Source organism: Mustelus asterias, chromosome 23 (assembly GCF_964213995.1).
Source record: "Mustelus asterias chromosome 23, sMusAst1.hap1.1, whole genome shotgun sequence".
In the NCBI taxonomy this organism is placed as follows: Eukaryota; Metazoa; Chordata; class Chondrichthyes; order Carcharhiniformes; family Triakidae; genus Mustelus; species Mustelus asterias.
This window is the reverse complement of record NC_135823.1, coordinates 65,914,115-65,940,903: the sequence shown is the minus strand read 5'-3', so window position 1 is coordinate 65,940,903 and position 26,789 is coordinate 65,914,115. Positions and strand designations below refer to the sequence as shown.

Here is a 26,789-nt window from a genome sequence, read left to right as displayed (position 1 = left end):
TTTGTGGGCTACTCCTGAATAAACAATAATCCCCGAGCCCTGATGAAGAAGACAGTCCTTTTTTTGTGATTAAACAAAGCAGTTTAGTCATTACATTGTATTAAAATGGCTCAGAATGACAAATATAGCTTATCCAAAGAATGTAACCATTTTAACTCATTCTTGGTAGTTTCACAGTTTCGTAGAATCCCTACAGTGCAGAAGGAGGCCATTCGGCCCATTGAGTCTGCACCGACCACAATCCCACCCAGGTCCTATTCCTGTAACTCCACGTATTTTTACCCTACTAATCCCCTTGACACTAAGGGGCAATTTAGCGCGGCCAGGCAACCTACCCTGCACATCTTTGGACTGTGGGAGGAAACCGGAGCACCCGGAGGAAACCCACGCAGACATGGGGAGAACGTGCAGATTCTGCACAGACAGTGACCCAAGTCAGGAATCTAACCTGGGTTCCTGGTGCTCTGAGGCAACAATGCTAACCACTATGCCACCGTGCCGTCCATGTATCCTGAGCACATTACACACACAATGTGATGGCATTACACACATAACTCCAGCACTCACCTGATGAGTGTGTTGTAAGTGTGTGTGGATAGTGCAACGTAATGGACTATCTTCAACATCCTACTGCTGCCACCTGCTGTTCAGGTAGCTCTGAGCAAAGCTTCATACCAGCAGCAATTTCTAAGCTTATTTCTTAGCACGTATGTGTGAGAGAATTGCTAATATTACCTACAGGAAATTATTATGTTAAAAATGTTAAATCATTTAATAATCTGAATTAAACATTCAGAATTGAACAGCACTGGAAGGCTTTTTGAAATTTAATTGAGCAATTCTTTGAGTTATCTGGAGCAGGTTACAATAAATTATCACCGATTGAGAGATCACAAGAATACATTGAGCTGGATTGTTCAAGGTGCTGTGGGTCCACCCTACAGCGGCCTGAAGACCACCTGCTGCACCTTCAGACCCACTGGCCGGGGGGGGGGGGGGAGAGTAAAATCCAGTCCAGTATCAGGCAGAATCTTCTGGAGATGCTGGGGGAAATAGCTGCTGGCTGGAGAGTTGGTGACAGCCAGCCCCACGTCCCCTCTTTCTGGGCAGGCCTCTTGTTCCACTTGACGTGGCAGTAGAGGGTCTGCCCTGGCATCAAGAGTGCTGCCCTCTGAGAGCTGCCAGCCAATCAGAGACTGGTAGCTCTGTTGACCAGCTGTGACACCTAGGGAGGCGGAGACTGCTGCTGGTAATGAAGCCCACCATGACCTAGGCTCAATGAGGACCCCAGGCAGAGTGAGGGGTTGACCGGGGAGGGGGGGGGGTGTGTGTGTGTGTGTGTGTGTGTGTGTGCGTTTGCGGGCGGTGGGGTGTGCGTGTGTGTGTGCGGGCAGTGGGGTGTGCGTGTGTGTGTGTGGGGGGGGGGGCGTGTTTGTTTGTGTCTGGATGTGTGTGCGTGTGTGTGGGGGGGGGGTGCGTGTCTGGGGGAAGTATGTGTGTTTGTGTTCAGGGACATTGTACGTTATTTTAAGTTCTTTGTGTGTCCAAATAAATGATTTGTATTCTTAACTGGAAAGTTGGCTAACTCAGAAAATTATCTCTTTCATTCCAACACGGTGGAGATAGAGGGAGGATGCGAAGAGCATAAGGCAGAGCACTTTGTACTCAGACCGAGAGAACAAAACTAATAGAAACCTTGACCATAGTAATACTGATAAGATAGAGAATGACGGGAAAGGTTGTGAGGAGAGAAGCTGTGGGCGGGATGGAGATTGCAGGGACATGGAATCAGAATTATAGAATCCCTACAGTGCAGAAGGAAGCCATTCAGCCCATCGAATCTGCACTGACAATGATCCCACCCAGGTCTTATCCCTGTAACCCAATATATTTACTCTGCTAATCCCCCTGACAATTTATCATTGCCAATCCACCTGACTCGCATATCTTTGGACCGTGGGAGGAAACTGGAGCACCCGGATGAAACCCACGCAGACATGGGGAAAATGTGCAGACTCTGCACAGACAGTGACCAAACCGGGAATCGAACCCGGGTCCCTGGCGCTGTGAGGCAGCAGTGCTAACCACTGTGCCGAGTCAGGGGTCATTCAGAACTGGGCTTAACAAGAGTGCTAGTGATTCTTAAAAATAGGCAGTTTTTGATGCTGAAAAAAAAATTGAACTTTAACAAAAGCTTTAACAATGACGGGATTCTATTTAAGGTCAGAGGCAAGCATTAGTGGGGATTGACCAAGGCCAATGCAAGTGTGGTCACCATTGAGAGACATGAAAAAATTACTTCAGTGGAGAATTGAAAGAAACAAGATTTTTATGGCTCTTATTAAAGGAGATGGTGAAGAAAACATATAGCATGGATGAGGCATCGAGTATAAAAGTTGGCAAATTATGTTGCAGTTGTATAAAGCATTGGTTAGGCCACATTTGGGATACTGTGTCCAATTCTGGTCACCATACTACCAGGGGACATGGAGGCTTTGGAGAGAGTACAGTAAAGATTTACCAGGATGTTGCCTGGTATGGAGGGTATTAGCTATGAGGAGAGATTGGATAAACTGGGATTGTTCTCCCTGGAAAGATGGAGACTGAGGGGCGACCTGATACAGGTTTATAAGATTATGAGGGGTATAGATAGGGTGAACAGTTGGAAGCTTTTTCCCAGGGCAGAAATGACAATTACAAGGGGGCACGAGTGCAAGGTAAGGGGGGAAAGGTTCAGTGGAGGTGTGCGGGGGAAGATTTTTACGCAGAGGGTGGTGGGGGCCTGGAATGCACTGCCAAGTGAGGTGGTTGAGGCAGATACGTTAGTGACATTTAAGACTTATCTTGATAGGCATATAAACAAACTGGCAATAGAGGGATATAAGTGGTTGGTGTAGATAGGTAAACGTGATCAGCACAGGCTTTGCGGGCCGAAGGGCCTGTTCCTGTGCTGTACTGTGCTGTACTATTCTTTGAGATCTTTTGCTGGCGAGGAGGGCCAGTGATAACACGGACTGGTTTTGAATGAGGTTCTGTTTCTGAGCCGTTACCCCGCAGGATGATCTAGGGATGTGGCCATTAAAGGAGCTTGAATCATTGGAAAAGGAGTGAATACGGTCATTGTCATGAAGAAACTGAGACCAGGGCTGGTTAAAGGAACTATGGCATTAACTACAGATCAGATAGAATGATGCAAGAGCAGACTGGACACTTATGGTGGGTTTTGATGGGAACATAACTTTGAAAGAAGTGCAAACAAGTTACCTGTATTCTTTGATGCACTGGATTCTTGCAAATTGTCCAAGACAACACTATTTTGCATAGAATGCAGTTGTGATATGTCTGAAAATTTCTGCAAACCTGATGTATTTCACAGAAATGTCCATATTCCCACATTTCACCAGTGAAAACTGCTTCATTGGCTGTGGAGTGCTTTGGGAAGTCCTGAACTCATGAAAGGTGCTATACAAAGAACAAAGAAAATGACAGTACAGGAACAGGCCCTTAGGCCCCCCAAGCCTGCACCGACCATGCTGCCCAAATGAACTAAAACCCCCTACCCTTCCAGAAAGACGTATAAATGCAAGTCTTTTTTGATATATAATGTGGGACACTTCTACAATCCATCAGTTTCTCCCCAGATTTGTCAGGCTAAAAAAGTACACTAAATGCAAACCATTAGTGAGTGATGATTCACCAATGTGTCCTGAATTCCAGCAGTGGTTAAACCAAGATGGTGAGGACATCTATACTAAAAACCATACTGCCGGCTATGTAGGGTAGGTCAGAACTTGTAAGGTGATGGATAACTTGAGAGTTGACATCAGCTTCCAAAACTTTACAAAGTGCTGAAGTAAGGCCAACAGAAGCAAACTTCCAAAGAATAGGACAATTCTGTTTAAAAGAGAGACTGAAGAGATGGCACAGGATAGCAATAAGTCCGGAGATGCGCATGCACAGAGGCCAGTTCACTGAGTGCATTTAAAACACAGATAGCTAGGTTCTTGATTGGTAAAAGGATCAAGGGTTATGGGGAAAAAGTGGGAGAATGGGGTTGAGATACGTATCAGCCCCATGATTGAATGGCGGAGCAGACTCGACGGGCCGAATGGCCTAATCCTGCCGCTTTATTTTATGGTCTTAAGAATGATGGTGGTTACATCGTTTGGTCCAGAGATTAGAACCCAGAGAGCAGAAGATCTGACATTCCCAATGTGAATCAGACTTCATGTGTTGAGCTGCCTGTGAGTGTTTAAATAAGGGAAAATACCCAAGTGGAAATGGAGAGAAAATTGGATTGCTGACTCATAAGAGCTCTTAAATCCTCCATGACCTTCGAAGATGTAAGGTTAGAAGTTCAGAACTATTAACCAATGTGCATTCATATGGACAGCATCATTCTGATTGACTGATAATGCCTGCAAATGGCAAGACAAGAAGCGTCATATAAACCAGTTATTGTTGCAGAGTTGGAGGCGACATGGCTGGGTAATATTAGGATGTGGAAGCTGCCTCTCTCAGCCACATCAGGGTAACAGAGTGACAAACAGGTCATGTCATAGTCAGGTTCATGGGCATTACCTTTCTTCTAATTTCCTGGACCAACTTGTTGCACATTCTGTTTATAAACCATTTCATTTGATTTGATTTATTACTGTCACATATATTAACATACAGTGAAAAGTATTGTTTCTTGCGCGCTATACAGACAAAGCATACCTTTCATAGAGAAGGAAACGAGAGAGTGCAGAATGTAGTGTTACAGTCATAGCTAGGTGTAGAGAAACTTAATGCAAGGTAGGTCCATTCAAAACTCTGATGGCAGCAGGGAAGAAGCTGTTCTTGAGTCAGTTGGTACGTGACCTCAGACTTTTGTATCTTTTTCCCGACGGAAGAAGGTGGAAGAGAGAATGTCCGGGGTGCGTGGGGTCCTTAATTATGCTGGCTGCTTTTCCGAGGCAGCGGGAAGTGTAGACAGAGTCAATGGATTAGATCATTATTTTTCCTTTTGGTTCAAATGCACGTTTCCACCGAGAGTGAAAGGGTAGCTGAGAGTGCTAGGTAATAAAGCCACCTACCTACCGTTGCATATTTCTTTCTTCATTCTTTCATGGGATGTGGGTGTCGCTAGGCAGTGCCAGCATTTTTGCCCATCCTTAATTGCCCCTTGAACTGAATGGCTTGTTTGGCCATTTCGGAGGGCAGCTAAGAGTCAACCACATTGCTGTGGGTCTGAAGTCACACAGAATCGTAGAATCCCTTCCGTGCAGTACGAGGCCATTCAGCCCATCGACTCTGCACTAACAACAATCCCACCCAGGCCCTATCTCCCTAACCCCACGTGTTTACCCTGCAAACCCCCCTGACACTAAGGGTCAACAATTTAGCATGGCCAATCAACCTAACCCGCACATCTTTAGACTGTGGGAGGAAATTGGAGCACCCGGAGGAAACCCATGCAGATACGGGGAGAACATGCAGACTCCGACCCAAGCCGGGAATTGAACCTGCTAACCACTGTGCCACCCCTAATGTAGGCCAGACTGGATAAGGGCAGCAGATTTCCTTCCCTAAAGGGAGATTAGTGAACCAGATGGGCCTTTATGACAATCAGTGATGATTTCGTAAATATTCCAGATTTATTTATGAATTAAAAGTCCACCAGCTGCCATGGTGGGATTTGCACCCAAGATCTCAGAGAATTTGCCTGGGCCTCTGGAATATTAATCCAGTGACATTACCACTGTCTCCCCTCAACCCTGCGTCCCAAGTAGCCCAAATGTATTTTATTAAATAAATGGGGTCATTCAATACTTTGCACGCATTTCAAAAATATCTGTTGCCCATCATAAATTGAGACTGCGTGAACATGTGTCCATCGTGTCAACTCTACCTAATTATTACAACATTTAAAGAAGCATTTAGATGAGCACTTGAAACATCATAGCACACAAGACCAAGAACCAAGTGCTGGAATATGGGATTAGAATAGATAGGTGCTTCATGGTCGATGCAGATATGATGGGCTGGAGGGCCTTTTTCTATGCTGCAAATCTATGATCACTTTGTACCTCATCCACTCTCACTCTGAAAGAAGAACAGCAAATAAACACTGGCGGATAGGGAATTCCCATTAACAGTAACATCAGCATTGAGGAAAAAGAGTTTACTCTTTGTTGTTCACCCCTCCCAAAAAATAAGTAGTCTTCTCGTTTTGCATAAGTGTTAGGTTAGGGGCGGCACAGTGGTTAAGCACTGCTGCCTCACAGCGCCAGGGATCCGGGTTCGATTCCCGGCTTGGGTCACTGCCTGTGTGGAGTTTACACATTCTCCCCGTATCTGTGTGGGTTTCCTCCGGGTGCTCTGGTTTCCTCGCACAGTCCAAAGATGTGCGGGTTTGGTGGATTGGCCATGCTAAATTGACACTAAGTGTCGGGGGGACTAGCTAGGATAAATAAATGGGGTTATGGGGATAGGACCTGGGTGGGATTGTGGTTGGTGCAGACTCAATGGGCTGAATGGCCTCCTTCTGCACTGTAGGATTCTATGATTCTATGATTAGCGTGAACTGGAGAGCCAACGGTGTGCCAGTTGAATCAAGAGTTTTGGAAGGAACTGCTTTATTTACTTAAGCCCTACCACTGTTCAGGTACTTAAACTAGTGTAATGAAGGGAGAAAAATGCAGAGCGACCACAGAGGTCGATGTTGCTTGCACTCAACGCCAACACGCAAATATCAGAAAGTAATCTCAAAGAAGTATCAATACAGATGTTCAGGTCTTGTGTCCTCTCCTGTCACAACATTGCTTGCATCTACTTTCAGAACATCATCTGGCACTGTCCTTCCCTCAGCACGTAAACCCCCCACACCTTCCAATTAAAACCCTTCAAAGTTCCTTCATCACCTCCAGACATGACCATAACATAGCTCTTCTTGGTAACCAAGTCCCCTTTGCTCATCACCCATGGCCTTGTGAGCATCTTGGGAGATGATGGACTGTGCATGTACTTCTGGATTGAACACGTTTGTTGTAGCTGTAGAAACTAATTCAGGAGTGGCAATCCCAATCACAGTTGGCCCGAGGTCGAATGATTTTGTTTTTCTCCCGGTGGACTCTCCTTTTCCTCCATCTAGTCATTTAGTTTGTCCTCTGCTTTTCCATGCCCTTCCTGACTGCTTGTCTCCGCAGTCCAGGTCAGCATCAAGGACTCCCGTCAACTCCAGTCCCAGTCAAGTTGAGGTCTTGCTCACACACATCCCTGTATCACAGGTGTAGGTGATCTGTTGATTTCGCAAGCTCTCCACATTATGAATATTGGGTAGGTTCCTTTAAAAGGTAGGTGATCAGTGTAGCAGATTCCTGCAGCCTCATCCCATCCCTGCAAGTTCTTCCAGCCCCCTTTGCCTACAAATCAGAAGTTTAATTTTAGGTTTGGTCTTGTATGGGGTTGAGGACTTCTTTTGGTTTGTGAAGGGGGTCAAAGGTCCTTGCGAGTGGGAACTCTCTGAAAAGGGCTTCAGTGAATCGTCTTTTGCTGTCATGTTCCCATTGTCTCCCACCTCTTTCCCCTTAAATTGGAGTGTTGCAGAGGCAGTCAGCTAACTTCCCTGCTTGTGTGGCAGGAGTAGACTCAAGGGTGGTTCTATCAGGGGTGGGAATTGAATGAGGGGCCCCCTTGTCTGATTTCCCCCTCGAATTTCTAATGATGCAGCACCCGGTTTTCTGTAGTATAGAATCCCTACAGAATCATAGAATCCCTACAGTGCAGAAAAGGAGGCCATTCGGTCGATCGAGTCTGCACAGACAATAATCCCACCTAGGCCCTATCCCCGTAACCCCATGTATTTACTCCGCTAATCCCTCTAACCTACACATCCCGGGACACTAAGGGTCAATTTAGCATGGCCAATCAACCTAACCCGCACATCTTTGGACTGTGGGAGGAAGCCAGAGCACCCGGAAGAAACCCACGCGGACACGGGGAAGAACGTGCAAACTCCACACAGACAGTGACCCACGAATCGAACCCGGGTCCCTGGAGCTGTGAGGCAGTAGTGCTAATCACTGTGCTACCGTGCTGCCCCAATGGAAGTAGAAGAAAACCGAGCATCAGATACCCTCAGGAATTCATCTGACTCCAGACTTTTGTATGTTTTCCTTTGACTTTGCTCAATGAATTTTTAAAAATGCATTCATGGGACGTGAGCTTCACTGGCTGGCCAGCATTTATTGCCCATCCCTGGTTGTCCAAGGGCAGTTGAGAGTCAACCACATTGCTGTGGCTCTGGAGCCACATGTAGGCCAGACCGAGTAAGGATGGCAGATTTCCTTCCCTAAAGCACATTAGTGAATCAGATGGGTTTTTCCGACAATCAACAATGGTTTCATGGTCATCAGTAGATTCTTAATTCCAGACATTTTTTTTATCGAATTCAAATTCTACCATCTGCTGAGGCGGGATTCCAACCCGGGTGCCCAGAATATTAGCTGAGTTTCCGGATTAATAGTCTAGCGATAATACCACTAGGCCATCTCCCCATATTTACAAAGGCTTTAGCTACCTGGATCCTATGAGGAATTTCCTCCCTTTAGCTCCCTGCCTGTTCATCTCTCCTTTTCTGAAATTCCACAACCCATTTTCCGAATCAGGTTTTTGATTACCTTTGCTGATTTCTCATTTCCATATTCACCCTGCCTGTTTCTGCATGTTCTCAGTGCAGTGGAGCATTTTCTTTACATTAAAAGCTCTATATAAGTGGAAGTTGCCATTATTGGTCAGTTAGCTTCTGCCACTCAATGTGTGGGATCACACGTGAGGAATAACCAGTGGGCAGGGTGCTGGAGGACTGCTACTGTCCTTGGAATTATATCTCAGCGCGGATCACATCTAACGAAAGGAAGGGAAAAGAATAATAAAAACTGGGGTTGAGACCCCATTCTGAGCCGTGAACCTCTGGGTCTGAAATTGGCTCCTGAATCGTCAAACCCTGCAAGTGGATGGAGAGTTGCACTCTTAAAATGCCCCCCCCCTCGCCCTCTGCACTGTTGTTCAAACAGTAGAACTTAAAACCCAGTCGAGTTATTTGTCAAATGTCTCAGTTGAGCAGCTGGTTAAATGACTGACAGAATCCCACAAAATTATATTTAACCGAGAGGCTGTTGGGGGTTGCATGTGCCTTCTAAGATTCATCTGGGACTGGAGGTCTGTGTTCCATTCATGCTTTTTCGCGGCAGCCCCCTCAGTGTGAGTGAGTGTGTGTGTTTATATATGATGAGAGGCTCCACACATCATACTTCCTACTGCAGTCCCACAGCGACGGGCTAGACATAGTGTTGTGTGAAATACCCATTTTTGTTTTTGTTTATGTGTACACAGCGTGTATGTGTGTATCCGTGTCGGTATATGTATGTTGTGCACCTTAATAGTCAGCAGACTCTATGCATGGATACTGAATGAATATCATTTGTGCCTCTTCCAGGAATGGGGAAGGAGGTTGAAAATCTCATAATGGAGAACACCCAACTTCTGGAAACCAAGTAAGGAAAACATTTTTATTATAAATACATTGCGCTGCATGAGCTCACCAAACTCTAGACAAATACCGACTGCTGTCGGGTGGCACAGTGGTTAGTCGGCTGTCTCACAGTGCCAGAGACACGGGTTTGATTCCAACCTTTGGGTCACTGCGTGGTGTGGGGTCTGCATGTTCTCCCCGTGTCTGCGTGGGTTTCCTCTGGGTGCTCCGGTTTCCTCCCACACTCCAAAGATGTGCGGGTTGGGTGGATTGGCCATTCTAAATTGCCCCTTAGTGTCAAGGGGACTAGCAGGGTAAATACATGGGATTACGGAAATAGGGCATGGGTGGGATTGTGATCAGTACAGACTCAGTGGGCTGAATGGCCTCCTTCTGCACTGTAGGGATTCTATGATACATATTCACAATGTCATTACGGATCCTTGGAATTACATAGAATTCCTACAGTGCAGATGGATGCCATTCAGCCCATTGGGTCTGCATCAACTCTCCAACTGAGCATCTTACCCAGGCCCCACCCCCCTGCCCTATCCCTGCAACCCCAAACATTTACCCCACTATCCCCCTAATGCAGGGGGTAATTTAACATGGCCAATCAACCTAACCCGCACATCTTTGGACTGTGGGAGGAAATCAGAACGCCCGGAGGAAACCCACGCAGACACAAGGAGAACGTGTGGACTCCGCACAGTCGCCTAAGGCTGGAATTGAACCCAGATCCTTGGCGCTGTGAGGCAGCAGTGCTAACCACTGTGCCACCATGCCGCCAGGTGTTCTAACTGATACTCCCACGAAGCAGAGTTCGTTCTCACGATGTCGGCAATGATGCCAACTTGTGTTCTCACGCTATTTGCTCCAATATTTACAGTAATGCTCATTGAAAGTCCTTTAAATCTGGTGATGGAAATGATCACATTTTTGAGTCGTGTTGTGATAATTTTTTTTAGGTCAGTTCCTCAGTCCAGTTGATAAATGAGTCGCTGCTCCCCCCAGTGTCTGAAATCAGTGTGTCTTTGCCTGTCTGGTATTGTGAGGTTCCAGGGACGCAACAGAAAATCCTATTTATTATATTTTGACTTACTGTATATCACCTACCCTCAAGTGATCTTTGTTCATTTTAAACGTGGGAGAATAAATACTTCATCAAACAAAGGCTGAACAGTTAAATTGCCAAGCAGATTTATTGCGCAGTAGATATAATGACACAGCATAGATGTCCAATAGTTGCAGCCTTAACTGTCTCCCTCTGCAGCACAGAATGTAAGAAACAGTCGTGTTTGCTTCACTAAACTGCAACATAAACTCGGCGAGATCCTTTGATTTGATTTATTATTATCACAGATATTAGTATGCAGTGAAAAGTATTGTTTCTTGCACATTATACAGACAAAGCATACTGTTCATAGAGTACATAGGGGAGAAGGGAAGGAGAGGGTGCAGAATGTGGTGTCACAGTCATAGCTAGGGTATAGAGAAAGATCAACTTAATACAAGGTAGGACCTTTCAAAAGTCTGATGGCAGCAGGGAAGAAACCCCTGGAACATTAACAATTTGTTGCTAATCATTCAAAGAGATTCTCTCTATTTACCTCGAGAGGCTTCAAGTGGATTAGACATTAGGACAAGATAGACTGAAAAATCAATTCCAAGAATTGCTCCTTGGCGTCCAAAGATGTGTAGGTTGGGAGGATTAGCCTTGGTAAGTGTGCGGGGTTACAGGGATAGGGCAGGGATGGAATGGGCCTGGGTAAAATAATCTTTCAGAGAGTTGGTGTAGACTCGATGGGCCAAATGGCCTCCTCCTGCACTGTAGGGATTCTATGATTCTCTGAATTGATTGGTGCAAATATTTTCTTCAGATGAACTAAAGAGCGAAGCAGCTGTTCCTGTAATGGCTCAGCACTCCCTCAAATTTCTCTCATGCTCATTGGATCAATATTGAGACCCTGAAGGTACAATCGAATGTAATACTCTGCCCTAGAATGAATTTATAGGCTCAGAGCTTTCGACACAGCCCAAAGATGTGCGGGTTGGGTTGATTGGGCATGTTAAATTGCCCCTTCGTGTCAGGGGGATTATCAGGGTAAATGCATCGGGTTATGGGGATAGAACCTGGGTGGGATTGTGGTCGGTGCAGACTCAATGGGTTGAATGGCCTCCTTCTGCACTGTAGAGATTCTATGACCACTGGAGGTAACCCCAGAAGATGCATGGCGGGGTGGGGGGGGGGGGAGTGCCCGTGCAAGGACTGCGTGGGAATTGACCAGGAAGTTCAAACTGCCGATAGGCAATTCCCTGCACTGGTAACCACACCATGCTCCGATTTAAATTCTACACATTTACCGTCTGCAACTGTAGCCCTCGGGAACCCCCGGCACTGCACTTTCATCACTCTCCTGAGATCAGGCAAGGAAGGTGCAGCTGCCTTCCGCTCTAAGTAAATAAATTCGAATATGATTGCCACTCCTTGGAAGTTCTGCCCCCTAAGATTGAGTACTATGCACGAGGGTAGTTCACACTACTTTTACTTCGAATTCAAATTGAAATGATGCAGAAATGGTGATGCTGCCTCACCGCGCCAGGGACCCAGGTTCGATTCTGGCCTTGGGTGACTGTTTGAGTGGATTTTGCACATTCTCCCCGTGTCTGCGTAGGTTTCCTCCAGGTGCTCCAGTTTCCTCCCACACTCCAAAGATGTACGGGGTGGCACAGTGGTTAGCGCTGCTGCCTCACAGCACCAGAGACCTGGATTCGATTCTGGCCTTGGGTGACTGTTTGTGTGGATTTTGCACATTCTCCCCGTGTCTGCATGGCTTTCCGCCGGCTGCTCCGGTTTCCTCCCACACTCCAAAGATGTGCAGGTTAGGTGGTTTGGCCATGCCAAATTCTCCCTCAGTGTACCCGAACAGGCGCCAGAGTGTGGCAACTAGGGGGATTTCACAGTAACTTCATTGCCGTGTTAATGTAAGACTACTTGTGACTGATAAATAAACTGTAGGTTAGGTGGATTGGCCATGCTAAATTGCTCCTTCATGCCCCAAAATATGTAGGTTAGGGAGGATTAGCAGGGTAAATACGTGGGATGACAGATAAGCCTGGGTATGAGCTGGTGCAGACTTGCAGGGCTGAGTGGTCTCGTTCTGCACTGTAGGAATTCTGTGACCACCTGTGTTTCATTACAGTTGTTTAATTTGGCTTTGCTGTTGCTGAGAGAAATTGGCAGAAACTCTGCAGAATTTTACTTTTCTTGTGCTTGGGCAGGAAGTTAATGAAAGCTGAATGCCAAGTATAAAGGAAAATTGATTGGAGAAAATTGCATGCTCCTAATGGAACTCACCTGATTTTTCACCCATTAATGTTTGGCTCCCAGTTCCGTGCCCAGACCTTTCTTTGTATCCAAGTACAATAAGATGAAAAAATTGTTCCGGGCTTTAATTCCCAGGTTTTGATTTGATTTGATTTATTATTGTCACATGTATTAGTATACAGTGAAAAGTATTGTTTCTTGCGCACTATACACACAAAGCATACCGCTCATCGAGAAGGAAAGGAGAGAATGCAGAATGTTCTGTGCTGCAGAGGGAGACAGTTACAGTCATAATTAGGGTGTAGAGAAAGATCAACTTAGTGCAAGGTAAGTCCATTCAAAAGTCTGATGACAGCAGGGAAGGAGCTGTTCTTGAGTCGATTGGTATGTGACCTCAGACGTTTGTATCTTTTTCCCGACGGAAGAAGGTGGAAAAGAGAATATCTGGGGTGTGTGGGGTTCTTAATCCTGATTTTTAAAATTCATTTGTGGGACATGGGCATCGCTGGCTGGCCAGCATTTATTGCCCATTCCTAGTTGCCCGAGGGCAGTTGAAAGTCAACCACATTGCTGTGGCTCTGGAGTCACATGTAGGCCAGACCAGGTAAGGACGGCAGATTTCCTTCCCTAAAGGACACTAGTGAACCAGATGGGTTTTTCTGACAATCGACAATGGTTTCATGGTCATCCATAGATTCTTAATTCCAGATATTTTTATTGAATTCAAATTCCATCACCTGCCATGGGCAGGATTTGAACCCAGGTCCCCAGAACATTAGCTGAGTTTCAGCTAAATAAGTAGTCTAGTGACAATACCATTAGGCCATCACCTCTAATTTGGTTTGCACTGCTTTAAGTGCAACCCAAATCTTGGTGCAACCAGCACTCAAACTTCAAAGTTTATTTACTTATTAACAAGTTATTAACACATATTCACAAAAATGAAAATGAAATGTGCTGGCAAAACTCAGCCAATCTGGCAGCATCTGTGGAGAGAGAGACATAGTTAACATTTTGAGTCCAATCTGACTCTTCTTTGGAACCCTTTCTTCTGAGTAGTTCCTAAGTTTTTTCAAGGTTAGGGGAGGTGATGGCCGAGTGGTATTATCGCTAGATTATCAACTCAGAAACTCAGCTAATGTTCTGGGGACCCGGGTTCGAATCCCGCCGCGGCAGATGGTGGAGTTTGAATTCAATAAAAAATATCTGAAATTAAGAATCTACTGATGACCATGAAACCATTGTCGATTGTCGGAAAAACCCATCTGGTTCACTAATGTCCTTCAGGGAAGGAAATCTGCTGTCCTTACCTGGTCTGGCCTACATGTCACTCAAGAGCCACAGCAATGTGGTTGACTCTCAACTGCCCTCGGGCGACTTGGGTTGGGCAATAAATGCTGGCCCATGTCCCAAGAATGAAAGAAAAAGCATTTTCTGATTTTATTTGGCCCATCGAGTCTGTACCGACTCTTACCCAGGCCCTATCCCGGTAACCCCAGGTATTTACTCTGCTTGCCCCCCTGACACTAAGGTTAATTTAGCATGGCTAATCCAGCTAACCTGCACATGTTTGGAGTGTGGGAGGAAACCAGAGCAGCGGAGGAAACCCACGCGGACATGGGGAGAATGTGCAAACTCCACACAGACAGTCACTCGAGGCCAGAATTGAACCCGGGTCCCTGGCGCTGTGAGGCAGCATTACTGTGACTAAGTTTTAATTCCAGATTTATTAATTAATTACATTTAGATTCCACCAGCTGCACTGGTAGGATTTGGACCCATGTTCCCAGAGCAATAACCTCGGTTAATCTCTGAATTACAAGTCCACTACACTGCCATAATTGCCACCATCTCCCTCAGAGGGAGAGGAGCTATTGTGTGAAGGTCAAATTTTCAAAGGAATGGAATAGTGAAAGTGGAGCGTGTGACAGAATGGGAGCTGAAAATTCAGAAGCTGGAAGCACCTGAAGACAGTCGGTCCATTAACCGCCTTTGCCAAGGCTGGGGATTAAGGAGCGACAGGTCTAGATAAAGAGTAAGGGTCCCGTAGACTCATGCACCAGGTTGCTGATGTTACAGTGTGCTGCATGAGACATTAGCAAGAAGGGGTTTCCTCTGTACCACTCCAAGCACCATTCTATGGTCAGTGTTTGCAGCTTGCAAACAAGAAGGTGCAACTAAGTTGTTGGACATTCTGATCGTTACTGGCTCTCTTTGTTGGTGTGTTGCAAGTTTTATTTTTATGATTGGTCTGTATGCTGAGCTTTTCACAAGCACAGTTTAATTAAATTAAGGGAATGTCCTTTGGAACCTCTTCCTTTTTAAGAGACTTTCTGCTCAGTGTTTTAATCTGCTGATTAATTGAGATGAGAATTGTTGGCATTCAGTTCATTTACTTCGATTGGAGGTGGTATAACTCAGCGGCTTTGATTGCATTTGCAGGAATGCTCTGAACATTGTGAAGGATGACCTGATTGCAAAGGTCGATGAGCTGTCAAGTGAGCAGGAGGTGCTGAAAGGGGAGCTGGAGACTGTCAAACAAGCCAAAGTCAAGGTTGAGAACCGGATGAAAGAGCTGGAGGAAGAACTGAAACGGTGAGAGAATGCTGAATGATGTATTATTGGACCTATTCTTTACAGTGGAGGGATTTGTTAGGTGTGTGGGGCATATACTCCATTAAAAGCTCTTGTTTGAACGAGCTGATTTGTGAAACCCCAAGTGTGCATGTTGTGTGCAATTACCATCGATGCATTTCGGTGGAACTGTGACAGAACTTTCGTATGAAGATATGAATTAGGAGCAGCAGTCGACCCCTTGGACCTGCTCCACCATTCATTTAGCTCATGGCTGATTTAATTTTGACTTCAAGGCTCTTTAGGCAGCACCTTCCAAACCCATGACCACCACCATCTAGAAGCACAAGGGCGGCAGACGCATGGGAACACCAGGACCTGGAGGTTCTCCTCCAAACCAATCATTATCCTGACTTAGAAATATATCGCAGTTCCTTCACTGTCATTGGGAGCAAATCCTGGAATTCCCTCCCTAACAGCACTGTGGATGTACCTAAACCACCGGACTGCAGCGGCCACTGCAAGAAGGTAGCTCATCACCGCCATTTTGAGGGCAATTATGGATGGACAATAAATGCTGGCCTGGCTAGCGAAGCCCACATCCTTTGAAAAGATAAAGAAAAAAAGTCATGGGGGCGATTCTCCCAAAAGTACTGAATTGGCGGGAAAACTGTTCTAGATCATGACTGTTTTGTCAGTTCAGCTTCTCACCTGAATCTCCGCATTCTGTGCACTGCAGAGGTCCCAGTCGTGAATCTCATTAAAAACTCAGGGGGGCGGGGCCTATTCGCGCTGGAGTCTGACAGTTCTGGAGCTCGATCGCTGGCCAGCCCGGGACCCCTGCATTTCTGCCTCTCCAGGCTGCCCCCCCCCCCCCCCCCCCCCCCCCGCAACAATTCTCGGACCAGCCCTGACTTTCCCGAGGATGCATTCCCCCCCGAACCTGGGGAGCTATTCTAAGCCCGCCGGAATTAAATACTCCTGGCAGGGTGGGAGATTCAATTGGGACCGGTAAGTTCCTGATAATGAAATGTAAAACACATTTAAACTACATTAAAAAAAAAGATTCAAATGACTTACCTGTCTTCCTGCCGGTTTCCAGCGTGGTCTGGTCTCCGACTGTTGTCCGGCTCTGGGAGATGCGCATGCGTTCCTGGTGCATGCGCAAATCCCGGAACAAGGCTGGCGACGTGCATCTCCCACCCTGAGCAGCCAGAAAAGTTGCAGGCCGGGATGGGAGAATCGCCGCTGCACACACACACACATACACACACACACACATACACACACACACACACATTCCTACCTACCCCTCATAACAAAATTACAGCACGGGATCAGGCCCTTCGGCCCTCCAAGCCTGCACCGACCATGCTGCCCGACTGAACTAAAACCCCCATCCCTTCCAGCACCATATCCCTCTATTCCCATTCTATTCACGTATTTGTCAAGACGACCGTACCTGCTTCCACTACCTCCCCCGGCAGCGAGTTCCAGGCACCCACCACCCTCTGTGTAAAAAAACCTGCCTCGTACATCTCCTTTAAACCTTGCCCCCCGTACCTTGAACCTATGCCCCCTAGTAATTGACTCTTCCACCCTGGGAAAAAGCTTCTCACTATCGAACCTTTTGCCCTCTTGCTTATTAAGAATCTATTGACTCTTTCAATGACTCTGCCTCAACCACCTTTTGAGGAAGAGAATTCCCAAGTCTCTCAACCCTCGGAGAGCAGACAATTACTTTGTCTGTCTTTCTTTTTTTAAACAGTGACCCCCAAGTTCTAGATTTCCCTGTAAGAGGAAGTATCCTCTCCACATCCACCCTGTCCATTGATAGCGTGAGCTATCCAGCCCGTCCCGCCATATGTCAGGAAAACCCTGACTTTATAATTAATGAGGCTGGGGTCACATGCTACTATGCAAATTCCAGGAGGCCTCCAGAGCAGGAAACACTCCCTGCCACCCACGCCCTCCCTCCATGGGACTGAGTCCCGGATGGGAAAATTCTGCCCTATGATTTTTAGAAAGTGTTTTTATTTCCCTTTATATTAAAACTTTGCTCTAGTTCTGCCCCAACTTGAAATAATAAAACAAGTAAAAACCGGGTTTTAGGGATGGGGTGGGCCAAGGTATGAATGCTCTTTCCAAGAGAAGGTGCTGACTCGATGGGTCGAATGGCCTCTTTCTGCACTATAGGTGTTTTATGTGTAATTTTTACATTCCTTGGTGTGGGCGGCACGGTGGCACAGTAGTTAGCACTGCTGCCTCACAGCAGCATGGACCCGGTTTCAATTCCTGGCTTGGGTCACTGTCTGTGCAGAGTCTGCACGTTCTCCCCATGTCTGCGTGGGTTTCCTCTCGGTGCTCCGGTTTCCTCCCACAGTCCAAAGATATGTGGGTTAGGTGCATTGGTCAGGCTAAATTGCCCCTTAGTCTCAGGAGGTATAGCTAGAGTAAACGCATGGGGATAGGGCCTGGGTGGAATTGTGGTCGGTGCAGACTCGATGGCCTTCTGCACCATTGGATTTTATGATTGCAAACCATGACTAATGTGTTTAAATATGATTCAGACCAGGGATGCAGCAGGTTCCAGCCTGTTTGGTTTTATCTGTTCATTGATAATCTGAATGGATCAGAATGAGTGAGGCGCTTTTCCCATTGAGCTGTGATGAATGACTTCTCTTACCATCAGATCAACCTTTCCCAGTCTCTAATTCACCTTCATGTTTTCTAGGGTTAAATCCGAAGCTATCGTGGCCATGAATAACAAAGAGGGTAAAGAGGAGCTGGAGGACGTGAGTGTAAGTTTCGATGTTGTGCACTGGATTGTCAGTGCTTGTTCAGCCAGAATGTAATGGATGTGGTTTAATGGTTTTAATAGCGCAATACGAAAAGTCTTATTAGTTACAGCAGAATGAGCATATTCCTGGCCCAAGGAAGTACATTGTTAACCCGGTCTTCGTATGCACAAAAGATGAGTGACTATTATATTCAGGTGCTGGTAAGAGTTATGCTGCAACACTTCCTTTCAGATGCACTATCTAGTGCAGGAGGTCTTGTGGCGTAGCGGTAACATCCCTACCTTGGGGCCAGAAGATCCAGGTTCAAGTCCTGGTCACGGAAGATATATTCATTTATCAGCCTGTAAATCCTTAGAATCATAGAATCCCTGCAATGCAGAAAGCGGCCATTCGGCCCATCAAACCTGCATCGACAACTATCACACCCAGGATCTAACCCGTAACCCCACATATTTACCCTGCTAATCCCCCTGACACTAAGGGGCAATTTAGCATGGCCAATCCACCTGACCTGCACATCTTGGGGAGGTGGGGGGTGGGGAGGAGAACCGGAGCACCCAGAGGAAACCCACGCAGACACGGGGAGAACATGCAAACTCCACACAGACATGACCTGAGGCTGGAATTGAACCCAGGTCCCTGGCGCTGTGAGGCAGCAGTGGTTTTGATATAACTGATTGCGGGCGGTTAGAATGAGAGAGTTTCTTAACCAGCAAAAGGCCATAGCAAACCATTGCAGTACTTTGCCAAGTATAATTATGGAAGTCCATGGTCACCAACATGGTCATGACACCTGAAGGAAGAATCCATTGCAAGAGTTCTCTGACTCCTGAATCTCTTACTGCATCTTAATTTGTTTGTTATTTCTTATTTTTTTAATTCATTCGTGGGTTGTGCGCTTCACTGGCTGGGCCAGCATTTAGTGCCCATCCCTAATTGCCCTTGAACTGAATGACTTGTTAGGCTATTTCAGAGGGCATCCACATTGCTGTGGATCTGTAGTCACACGGAGGCCAGGCCAGGCAGATTTCCTTCCCTAAAGGACGTTAGTGAACCAGATGGGTTTTTGCGATGATGGTTTCATGGCCGTCATTTGACTTGTAATGCCAGACCTTCATCCCACCATGGCAGAACCCTACCCGTTCTTCCAGCTGCATGCAGAACAGGGGAAATGACGATTCTGGATCTGAATAATGAACTGCAAATGCAGTGGAATCCACTAGAGATCTTGTCTGTACATTAATATTGTCCCTCGTTATGGTCTTAGTCCCTTCATTGCCACACTGTTCTCCTTCAGCCATAAGGCAGAGTGGGTCTGGGCCTGGACCTTATTGATAATGTCACTGGACTAAAGACATGCGAGTTAGGTTGATTGGCCCTTAGTGTCAGGGGGATTAGCGGGGTAAATATGTGAGGTTACAGCTATAGGACCTGGGTGGGATTGTTGGTGTAGGCTTGATGGGCTGAATGGCCTATTTCTGCACTGTGGGGTTTCTATGACTAGTAACCCAGACAACTAGTGGAATTTAAGTTCCATTAATAAATCTGTAATATAAAACTAGTCTCAGTGATGGTGCCCATTAAACTATCATTGACTTTTGTAAAAACCCATCTGGTTCACTAATGTCCATCCTTACCTGGTGTGGCCTACATGCGACTCCAGATCTACAACGACGTGGTGGGTGGCACGGTGGTTAGCACTGCTGCCCCACAGCGCCAGGGACCCGGGATCAATTCCAGCCTTGGGTGACTGTGGGGTTTGCACCTTCTCCCCGTGTCTGCGTGGGTTTCCTCCGGGTGCTCCGGTTTCCGCCAACAGTCCAAAGATGTGCGGGTTAGGTTGATTAGTGGGGACAGGGTCTGGGTAAATTACTCTCTCAGAGAGTCGGCGCAGACTCGATGGGCCAAACAGCCTGTTTCTGCACTGTACGGATTCTATGATATTGAGCTCTGTTTGTCAGTAGAAGTTTTACATTTTTAAAGCATTTGTTGCTTTCCATAATATGACATCTTACATATTTCAGGCATTGTGTTGTGCTGGCTGTGGGAACTCCAATAATAAGGGACTGAAGTGTCACAATCTTGGTCAAAAAAGAGCTTTGATTATTAAGAATAATTAACATTTTGATCTAGTCAAAGACGGCAGCGCGGTGGCACAGTGGTTGGCACTGTTGCCTCACAGCGCCAGGGACTTGGGTTCAATTCCTGCCTTGGGTCACTGTCTGCCCGGAGTCTTCACGTTCTCCCTGTGTGTGTGTGAGTTTCCTCCGGGTGCTCCGGTTTCCTCCCGCACTCCAAAGATGTGCAGGTTAGGTGGATTGGCCATGCTAAATTGCCCCTTAGTGTCAGGGGGATTGGCAGGGTAAATACATTGGGTTAAGGGGATATAGCCTGGATGGGATTGTGGTTGGTACAGACTCGATGCACTGTAGGGATTCTATGGACATGTTTCCCCTCCCACATCATAGATATAGTTGAGACAGGTGTATGCGATTGGTAATGTTTGAGATCCAGGCATTCTGCGGTGTGGCCTATGCACCCATGCCGGCTGAGAGGGCCTGTAGGCCTGTCTGGTGCACTGCACCCCAGCCCCATTCTGCTGCTTGGAGGTTCCCTCCAGGCAGCGAAACTGGTCTTTGCTGCTTGCAGGAACCGGGGGAGCCAACTGGAAAATCCCACTCTACTTCCTACAACTGAGCTCAATAGGTTCTTGGTGAACCGGACCAGCTACACGCTGTGTGCCGATGGGCATTCCTGATGCATCCCTTCCCACCTCCACAAAACAGCCCACAGGCTGGACGGAGCTGGGGAACTGGCTGGTGGAGGCGAGTGTTATCTCTTGCTGGCATCGGGCGAGGGTAAAAATCCTCCACAAGGTGTCAGTCTTTTAACACTTGGGTTTTTAAAACACATTACTTTACATCTGACATTTTCTCGGGAAATCCTACCAGACTTACTGCTTGGAAATAGCCTATCCCACACTTTCATATTCAGTCAAATCCTTTTTCATCCGGCACGCTTGAGCAGTGCTGGTGCTGGTTAATCAGAAATGTCGGTTAAGCGGGGTGTTACATTACTCTGCACACATTAGCACTGCTGCCTCACAGCGCCAGGGATCTGGGTTCGATTCCCGGCTTGGGTCACTGTCCGTGTGGAGTCTGCACCTTCTCCCCGTGTCTGCGTGGGTTTTCTCCGGGTGCTCCAGTTTCCTCCCACGGCCCAAAAGATGTGCTGGTTAGGGTGCATTAACCATGCTAAATTCTCCTTCAGTGTACCCGAACAGGGCCCGACAGGCGCCGCAGTGTGGCGACTAGGGGATTTTCACAGTAACTTCATTACAGTGTTAATGTAAGCCTACTTGTGACACTAAAAAAAAAACTTTTGGCAAGGTGGTGCTCTCTCATTGAAGGGAAGCAGCAAGGCATGACAGTAAAGGCATGACAACTGACAGCCAGGCTGACATCAAGATCTTCAGAGTGGCTTTTAAAAATAAACCAAGCTGTCAGTTTCACTGACAGTTAACTCTAAGCGTTGGATCTTTGCTCAGACACAATAACCAAAACTGACTCAATAATTTAATAATTTCACTGTGAGGATGAAGAACAGATTTACAATCAATTGTTACTATTCTTAGTCATTGAGTCATAGAGATATACAGCACGGAAACAGGCCTTTCAGCCCAACTCTTCCATGCCGACCAGGTTTCCTAAACTGAACTAGTCCCATTTGTCTGCGTTTGGCCCATATCCCTCTAAACCTTTCCCGTCCATGTACCTGTCCAAATGTCTTCTAAATGTTGTAATGGTACCCGCCTCTACCACCTCCTCTGGCAGCTCATTCCATACACGCGCCACCCTCTGTGTGGAAAAAGTTGCCCCTCAGGTCCCTTTTAAATCTTTCTCCTCTCACCTTAAACCTATGCCCTCTAGTTTTGGAGTCCCCTATCTTGGGGAGGGTTTTTTTTTTGAAAGAATATATTATCTGAACTCCGAAAGTGACTGGCTTATTTAAAAATAAACATCAAGCTGTCAGAAATCCTGATTACCGGATAAATCTGGTTATGAACATACAGATTAGGATTAACATTACGGATTAGTAGGCCACTCAGTTGGTAGAGTGCCAGACAACACGAAGTTTACTGTAATTGTATCCCTTAATGGGATAAGTAAGAAGTCTCACAACACCAGGTTAAAGTCCAACAGGTTTAGTTGGAATCCACGAGCTTTCGGAGCGCTGCTCCTTCCTCAGGTGAGTGCAGAGTTGGGTTCACAAACACGGTACATATAATGAGATACCTTAATGAGATAACGTTAAGAACAGGTCCCACGTATAACTATTCTTTGAAAGGTAAATCAGACTTGTGGTTCAGAGATTTTTTTTGTCAATCTCTACCAATTATATTGAGGGCATTCAGCCCCATATTCTACAATATAGACTGGGTGTGGTAGTACAGGGGTTGTCCTACAGAAGCATGGGCTAACCCCACCATCGCGGTTTGAGAATATGACTTCAATAGACAAAATCATCAAGTAAAAGGCAGGAATCAGTAATAGTTCCGTGAAGTTGGAAGATTGTCATTAAACCTAACCTAACCACCTCTAATTTCCCCTGAGAAGGTGGTGGTGAGCTGCCTTCTTGATACGTGCTGCCCATGCGGTGTAGGTACATCTACACTGCTGTTAGGTAGGGTGTTCCTGGATTTGGACCCAGTGGCAGTGAAGGAATGGTGATATGTTTCCTAGTCAGGTTGGTGAATGGCTTGCAGGGGAACTTGCAGGTGGTGGTGTTCCCGTCTTGTCTGTTTATTAATAGCCTTTTGGAAAGGGAACCTATAATCCTCACCCAGTCTGGCCTATATGTGCCTCCAGTTCTTGGCCAATGTGGTTGACCCTTAACTGTCCTCTTCACTGTCCTGATAGGCCAGTTTGTTGAATGAAACAAACTACAGCTTTGCTGTTAATGGTGGGGTGTTGGGACGAGTTACAGAACAAAGAGGTTTAGGGGTACAGCTTCATAGCTCCTTGAAAGTGGAGTCACAGGTGGACAGAGTGGTGAAGAAGGCATTCAGCACGCTTGGTTTCATCGGTCAGAACATTGAATACAGGAGTTGGGATGGTCTTGTTGAAGTTGTACAAGACATTGGTAAGGCCACACTTGGATTACTGCGTACAGTTCTGGTCACTCTATTATAGAAAGGAACATTATTAAACTACAAAGAGTGCAGAAGAGATTTACTAGGATGCTACCGGGACTTGATGGTTTGAGTTATAAGGCGAGGCTGGACAGACTGGGACTTTTTTCTCTGGAGTGTAGGAGGCTGAGAGGTGATCTTATAGAAGTCTATAAAATAATGAGGGGCATTGATTAGCTAGATAGTCAATAGGTAGGGGAGTCTAAAACTAGAGGGCATAAGTTTAAGGTGAGAGGGGAGAGATACAAAAGGGTCCAGAGGGGCAGTTTTTTCACACACAGGTTGGTGAGTATCTGGAACAAGCTGCCAGAGGTAGTAGTAGAGGCGGGTACAATTTTGTCCTTTAAAAAGCGTTTAGACAGTTACATGGGTAAGATGGGTATAGAGGGATATGGGCCAAACGTGGGCAATTGGGACTAGCTTAGTGGTTTAAAAAAAAGGGGCGGCATGGACCCTTTTTGGGGTCTGTTTCCATGCTGCAAACCTCTATGACTTTATGAATTGAAGAAGAAGGGGCTTTTTAGATAAGCACATGAATATGCGAGGAATAGAGGGATATGGAGCAAGGGCAGGCAGAAGGGATTAGTTTAATTTGGCGTCATGTTCGGCACAACACAGTGGGTTGAAGGGCCTGTTCCTGTACTGTACTGTTGTAACTATATATGTCCTGGTTAGGTTTAATTAGCGTATAATAAAACTCACCATCATCTTCTCAAGACAAGGAGAGATTCGTACTAAATGCCAACCTTTGCCAATGAAACCCATTTCCCAGGAATGAGGATAAAGTGATTATGGGTGTTGTTGCTAATCCTGTTTTAAGCCTGTTCTCAAAAGTGGCAACTTTCCCCAAGATTTCCCTGTACAATGAATGCATCCTGTCACAGTCTCATTTCAATTCTGAAATTGGATTGGCCAACCTTTTAGAGTGAGAGTTACTCAGTTTTTTAACAATGTAGTGAAGTCAGGTGAGATTCAGGCCCAGACAATGGAGTGGGGCAGGTAGATTGTAAATATCAAAAATTTGGGTCAGCAGAATCATAGAATCCCTACAGTGCAAAAAGGAGGCCATTTGGCCCATCGAGCCTGTACCGACAACAATTCCACCCACTCTATTCCTTTAACCCCATGTCTTTACCCTACCAGTCCCCCTGACACTAAGGGGCATGGCCAATCCACCTTTCCTGCACAGCTTTGGACTGTGGGAGGAAACCGGAGCTCCCGGAGGAAACCCACGCAGACACGGGGAGAAGGTGCAAACTCCGCACAGACAGTAACCCAAGGCCGGAATTGAACCTGGGTCCCTGGCGCTGTGAGGCAGCAGTGCTAACCACTGTGCCGCCGTGCTGCCCTTAACTTAAGAAGCTTTTAAGATTTGGTTGTTGTGACCAAACACATCTCTGTGAGATGCTTCACCAAACTGGAGGCAGCGGCTGGGCTGAAGAATTAGCAGCTCAGTGTTCAGTGGAGCAGCCTTTGGTCAGAAGAGTGCGTACATGATTGAATTTTAAAAGCCAATAACTGATGTGTTACACAAATCCTGCTTAAGTGACAGTTTTCTTTCAGCTTTGGTTTATTCCGTGTTCTGCTGCTTCTCACATTTGGTCCCGTGTCTGAAAAAAAAATGTGATCGCACTCAGCGTTACTTATACAAGTATCAATAAAAATCAATACGTTTCAGGTAGGTCTGTGTACTTGCTGGTACACCTGTCCTGTCGGCTGCACCGTGAACATTGTTAGTGTAAATCACGGAGAGACTGTGACCCATTTTCCCTGCCCTTGTTCCTGAGGGAAGGCCATCTAAAGGTGAGACTGTGATGATGTGAACGGTGGAAAGGGGAGAAAAACAAATGGGTCCCCTGGGGTGTCGTTGCCAAATGAAAGCCCCCAGGGAGGAGCTGGATATTAGAAAATGAGTCAACCATGGCAACTGAACTATGCCCTCTGGCTATTTTAATGTACGTTTTAAGCAAAAGCAGCCGGGTAGAGGGTGTGGTTGGAGATCACTTTTTGTTCCTTTCAGTGGCACAAGAAGAATTAAAACATAGGGACAAGGTAGCAAAGACCAGGGACCTTCCAAAGTTACACCCCTTCCTCCTGCACTCAATTTTTGCTTGATGCTTCTAAAATGGATTCCAGCCCAGAGGAAGATGCTGCATGCTCTGTTCTGAATGTGTTAAATTCACTTTACCGCTGTAATACAGTATATAAGGGTGCTGGTTTTTATCTGTTCTGGTGAAGCAATGCTTCCATAACCTACAGGATGAGGTACCAGTGGCGCAGAGACGACGTTTCACCCGGGTGGAGATGGCACGGGTACTGATGGAGCGCAACCAATACAAGGAGAGGTTGATGGAGCTGCAGGAGGCTGTCAGGTGGACTGAGATGATCAGGTGGGAAGGCGCACCCCGTCTAATGGATGGGAGACGTATGTGTTGTACAGAGTGGTGGCTTTATTTTCATTCCTGTCCCAGCACCGTGTCCTGTCTCCTTTTCTTTTGACCATCAAGGATAAAAGTGGAACACTGCATGCCTGAGCCTGGCTGAAACATGGCAAATCTCGCTGAACATGTGTGTAGTGTGTTGACATTGTTGATGTTCCGACGTTCCTTTTATATCACACGTTGTCTTTTAGCAGTGATTGATTCCCAATGTATTGTAATGAATTGCATGATGTGGCAACCTGATAAATGGATTGGGGGTGAAGTTGACATTTGTCAGTGGTGTGAAGTGGCTTGCAGTGACAGCCAGTTTCATGTCAGCGAGAGAGAAATTCACGTGTGGTGTAAAAACGAGTTGCTGATTTTCTGTGAGTTCGTTCTGCATTACTGACATAGAACTGTTTCATCTCCAATGACCTCCTTGTTAGCCTGAGGCATCCAAAAAATGAGACATAAGTTATAATCAGAGATCTTTTATTGAACGTTCTTCCAGTTGTCCAGATATGTATGATGTGGAGATGCTGGCGTTGGACTGGGGTGGGCACAGTAAGAAGCCTCACAACACCAGGTTAAAGTCCAACAGGTTTATTTGGTCCTGTTGGACTTTAACCTGGTGTTGTGAGACTTCTTACTGTGCCCACCCCAGTCCAATGTCAGCATCTCCACATCACATTTAGATTAGTGAGAAATAGTCTTGGTATTCGGGAACATTTCTTCACAGGATGAAATGATATTTGGAGGAATCTTATCAGCCCAGACCTTTGGAGCATTGAATGTGATGAGTTAAAATACCTGGATGGACATGGTCTGAAGAGTCTTCAATTATCCATGACTGTGCTTCTGTCTGTTATGTTCGCGCTTGTTCCTATTTAATGATAATCAGGTCACCATTTTATTGATGGAGGTGAGCTGTCGAGAGCCACGAATGACAATTGAGTCT

At 46.3% G+C, this 26,789-nt stretch overlaps 1 protein-coding gene across 6 annotated transcripts in view; it reads left to right on the top strand.

The window, feature by feature from the left end:
* Nucleotides 1-26,789, top strand: part of mapk8ip3 (mitogen-activated protein kinase 8 interacting protein 3) — a 132,850-nt gene that overhangs the window by 22,300 nt on the left and 83,761 nt on the right. For 4 of the 6 annotated variants that reach the window (XM_078240825.1, XM_078240827.1, XM_078240824.1 and 1 more), the window contains exons 4-7: nt 9,482-9,539; nt 15,288-15,440; nt 18,154-18,220; nt 25,650-25,801. In XM_078240825.1, coding sequence (XP_078096951.1) covers nt 9,482-9,539; nt 15,288-15,440; nt 18,154-18,220; nt 25,650-25,801 — 430 coding nt within the window. The remainder of the gene's footprint in view (nt 1-9,481; nt 9,540-15,287; nt 15,441-18,153; nt 18,221-25,649; nt 25,802-26,789) is intronic. The other 2 variants (XM_078240828.1, XM_078240826.1) reach the window with 1 other exon arrangement.